General features: G+C 38.2%; 1 protein-coding gene across 1 annotated transcript; it reads right to left on the bottom strand.

Annotated features, from left to right (window-relative positions):
- Positions 1-294: 294 nt before the first annotated feature.
- LOC115229389 lies at positions 295-1,695 on the bottom strand. Its single transcript, XM_029799752.1, has one exon. The coding sequence runs from the start codon at positions 1,693-1,695 to the stop codon at positions 295-297; it is 1,401 nt and encodes a 466-aa protein (XP_029655612.1).
- Between the last annotated feature and the right edge of the window lie 3,163 nt (positions 1,696-4,858).

Below are 4,858 nucleotides of genomic sequence, written 5' to 3'. Positions count from 1 at the left end.
TGTCAAAAGCTTTTGAGACATCGAGGCAGATAGCAATAGTCGCTGTATTATTAGCAAGACTAAGCGAGATGACTTTCTCGAGTTCTCCGAAACAATCACCACAGGATCTTTTTCGTCGGAATCCCCACTGCTCTACTGCAAGTGCACCTGATTCCTCTACGAAGTTCGAAAGTCTTGTGAAGACAATCCGTTCCATAATTTTAGAGACGGAGCATATTAGGCTTATCGGCCTATAGTTCTCTGCATGGTCCTTTATTTTTCCAGGCTTTGGAATCATACGTACGATTGACTTTTTCAAGAGTCCGGTACGTATCCAAGTCTCCAGCTTGCATTGTATAGTGCGGTCAAGTATCGTAGGAGAATATTTGGAGCATGTTTGAATACAGAAATTGGAATGTAGTCATGGCCGGGTGCATTATTCTTGCAGCTCATAATTGCGGCATACGTTTCTTCCAACGTTATGTCTCTGCACAGTGGTCCCGTATGACTCAAATTAGCTCTTAGACTTCTCTGAGCCTCACATATAACTTCTTTCGGAACCATGTCGATCGGATCCACCTCTTGAACTTTTGCCAGTTGACTTCGCAGATGTGAGGGAACTTCATCGAGCGGGATATCTATTCCTTCAGTTGTTTTTAGTCGGATCTCTTCTCCTTTGTTCTCCATATTACTCAGTCTGTTGAAAACCTTCCAAAAATGAGGGTTTTTCTTATTCAGTTTCGAGCATTGACTCTTCCAAGCAAGGTCTGAATGTTTTTTTGCGACATCATTTATCTCTATTTTCACGGTACGAATCTTATCCCGAAGACGAATACGATCTATGGGGTCACTGCATCGTCTTAGCTTCTTTTCAAGGTTTCCCTTCCATTTTATAAGTTTTCCCAAAGATTCGTCAATCCGGGTTTTTCTGTTAGTATTTGACATGATGTATTTCCTGATTGAAGATTTTCGGAGAAAGTCCAGTATAGCTTCTCTGAGAATTTTATTAAGTTTTTCAATTTGTATATTCGAAGGGATGCTTTGTATTGGATACGGTGTCAAATGCTTTTTCATTGATACCTCAAGGTCCGACCAGATTGTCCGAGACGTATCGTATCCGATAAACAGATCTTCGCATATCGTAGATGATGTTCGCATACACAAGGATTGAGGTAGGTGATCACTACCAATGTTTATCTCAATCCTTGGTATGCTGCATTGATGAACAAGATCTGCCGATACGAGGAAAACTCCAATACAATCCTCTCCATAACAAGAGAAGTGGTTTGGTTCTCGTGAGGTCAAAACACTAAAACCGCAGTTCTCCGATAATCTGAGGAGTATATTACCGTCCGAATTTGTGTTGGCACATCCGTACGATGTGTGTTTTGCGTTAAGGTCTCCTATTAGAATTCCTCTATCATTGTTCTGGAAAAATTCTTCAATAAGATTTTGATAATTCTTCATTGCTTTGGAGTACATAGCTCCGACAGATATCCATCCAAGGGATGTTAGTAGTTTCAATGTAATCAGTTCGCACAAATTTTGTTCGACGATTTTCAAGTCCCTCACCATCAGATTGTCTTTATAATATATGGATGTCCCAGTGCCAGCCACTGCGTCAGGTCGCCATGGGATATCAATCGACTGAAAACCATGGATTTTATGATGCTGATTTCCCTTAAGCTTCGTTTCATTAACAACCAATATGTCCATGTTTACCGAGCTAACCAAGTAGGTTAGCTCCGTAGCCCGTTTCCGAATTGACCGGGCGTTGATAAGCGTAAAAACGCTCATCTCGTCAAGTTTTGGTGACTGTCCTCCATAACGAGCGCCACCAGTTCCAGTAAATTTTTAAACGTTTTTTTAGTCGTCGTTTTCGATTTAAGATGGAGGTCCTCCAGTTTTGCTTTTAAATGTTCAATTGCATTTGTCTTTTCATCTGCCACCTGTATGTTGCATGGTGGTTGTCCGGGTTTGATTTGGAAGTGTCCCCGAGTTTCATGCCTTTTTTGGGTTGAGTCATATATTCGGTTGTGTTTACGCTTGTTCCAACTTTAATTTTGGTTTTTGCGTAGATATAGTGGGTGTCGCAGTTTTCAAAGTGTTTGACATGGATTCAGAGATATCGTCAGTCTGAACCTCAGCATCCACGAATTTTGTACTTTTATTAAAGTTCCATCCTTTCCAGGTATTTTGTACTTTCACGTTTCCTGTTTCAGTTTTGATCGTTTTTCCTTGTATTTTCATTGCGGGAGATGTATCAAATTTCAGTTTAGTAGACTGATCTGTAGTTTTCCGAGGTAATCTCTTTTTAAGAAGCTCCTTGACAACAGGACATCCTCCATAGTTGGCCATGTGTGTTGAGGATCCACAGTTTATGCACTTGGTAGGGTAGTTTCCAGTCAGAGGACATTCCGAACGGGTATGTGGGCCCTCACAAATGAGACATCTCACTTTTTCTTTACAGAACCGTGAGATATGTCCGAAACGCTGGCAGCGGAAACATTGCGTGTCTGGTTGCTTGTACCAACTACAGAAAATTTCGCGGAAACCAATTTTCAACCCCATTCGTATGAGAGAGGCTGCTTCACCCCTAGAGGGGATGGTCACTTTAGCCAGAGGAAGTGGACTTCCATTTCGGAAAAATCTCTCAACCAAAAACCCCGGAGAGATTAGTTTACCCAGATACTTTACAAGTTCCTCGGTTCCAACCCAGTTCGGGAGGTTCCTAAGCATTATCGCGGACGCACGTGGCTTTGCCTCCTCGATTTTGTGACCATTTGGTCCAAAGGGCTGGGTATACTTACAGTAGTCAACAAAGGCCGAAAGATCCTCTTTACTTTTGAAATCCAAAACGTAGTCGCCCGAGTGACGACGTGTCACTCGAGCCTTACAAGCGATTTCACAACCACAAAGTGTGTTTGCTATCTCAATAGAATCGAGCTCTGAGTTGTGTATTGATAGTACAATACTCAGGCATACAGATGGCACGGAGGCCGGGATAGATGGCACGGAGGCCGGGATAGATGGCACGGAGGCCGAGATAGATGGTACAGAGGTCGAGATAGAAGGCACAGAGGCCGAAATAGAGCGCACAGAAGCCGAGATTGATGGCACAGAAGCCTGGATATTCGGGGATTTAAAATTCTTCTTGGATTTTGAATAATTCATTGTGAAATTGTTATTAGTATTTTTCTTTTATTTTGCTCACAAGAACACCACGTCACCACGTCACACGCTGATCATTCAAGAATACTTAGAATACTTAGTATTCCTGATTTCTCAAGCTTTTTTGATATATAGGATTTTATGTCGCATGGATCTGATGTAAAGTCTAGGGTGTTTAGATCACCATAAGCTGTTGCAATGGAGTAATCAAGCAATTCAGTATTTGAAATCATTTCAATTAATCCCAAATAATTTGAACTGATTTGGGTTAAGCTTGGAAACAACGTAGGATTATTCACTGATTTTTTTGCCTAAAATAATTAAAAACTAAAACATTTTGTATTAAAACTCCATCTCCTTCAAATTCAGATACGATTTTAATAATTTCTGGAAGATTCTGGGAGTAATATTTTGCTGCTTTTAGCCAGCTTCCCCATCTTGTAACACAACTTCGGGTGGATTTCCGATTCGTGAAAACATCTCCAAACGTCTCTTGTTTTTGACTGTGGCAGCCTTTATAGACGAAATCAATTCATCAACATCTGCGAAGTATGCCTTAATCTTTAGAGCACAGTTGTGCAATAAATGTGACACGCAAGTCACGTGGAAAAGATTTTGGTATATCAATTTCATTGATGCCCCAGCTAAAATTAAATTTATTTATATATACCACTGGTCATATATCTCGCCCCATCTGTAACGAATAATATAAAATTTTCACGTTCAATAGAAAATTTCTTTATTACTTTGTCCACCTCAACACAAATTGTTGAAGTAGTAGGCGGATAATATAGATTGGTACACAATACTAAATGAAGATTTTTTGGAGTGGAGATTTTCCCAATCAAAGTAATTAAAAAACGAGTTCCATTGATTTGGGCTTCATCACAAACAAAAAAAACACATTCCCCACTATTGAATAACTTAAAAAAAACAACAGTAAATGAGTCTGAATGGTATTAATTTTATATTTTGATATTTCTTTAACATTTAACCTGCAAGATGATTCAGATGGCAAAGGATATGTTTCCTGCTCAAAAAGCCGTATGAGGGAAGGATGTCTGATTTTATAAATTGGTATGTTTGCCTCCAAAAACGCTTGTGTTACTTTGATCCCCCAATCCTTTCGAGTATCCGTTATCGCCGAAAGAAATGTTTGTGAACTCTGAGATGAATTTGTCCATTCTATAAATTTAAATTCAAAGAAATACTGTGTGCTTTTAAATGTTTTTTTGAAGAACGGTGCGCATCAACAAAAAATTTTGTGTCACACCGTACAACAGTTGAGCAATTGGAGCAAAATAAATTCCCTTCACTGTCAATAACAAACTCGGGGAATTTCTTTGCATAAAATGAAATTTTCTGTGACACTGTCCTTTTACCCATTACAACAAACAACTAAAACACGTTTTAATAATCTTTTACTTATAATTATATTATTTTTTAACAAAAAAATTTTTTTTTTAATTTAAAAAAATTGCAAAAAATTGTAAAATGACTACAAAAAATTGCAAAAAATTGCAAATTTAAATCGAATAAAAATATAATTAAAATTAATGTCTATTCATTACTTTATTATTTATCGAATTTTAATTAAATTATATTTAATTGCAAAAAATTGCAATTGGTTGCCCTACTTATCTCCAATTTTAAATGAATGTTTTGACTGATGAACACCCATTTTCCTGTTCATTTTTTGGAAATATGG

This window comes from Octopus sinensis, unplaced genomic scaffold, assembly GCF_006345805.1.
Source record: "Octopus sinensis unplaced genomic scaffold, ASM634580v1 Contig12563, whole genome shotgun sequence".
Lineage (NCBI taxonomy): Eukaryota > Metazoa > Mollusca > Cephalopoda > Octopoda > Octopodidae > Octopus > Octopus sinensis.
Note: the sequence above shows the minus strand (reverse complement) of the source record. Positions and strands in the feature narration are given on the sequence as shown.

What these genes read in the sequence shown, in the direction of transcription:
- LOC115229389 (XM_029799752.1), bottom strand. Translation starts at nt 1,695, where the DNA reads ATGGACATATTGGTTGTTAATGAAACGAAGCTTAAGGGAAATCAGCAT.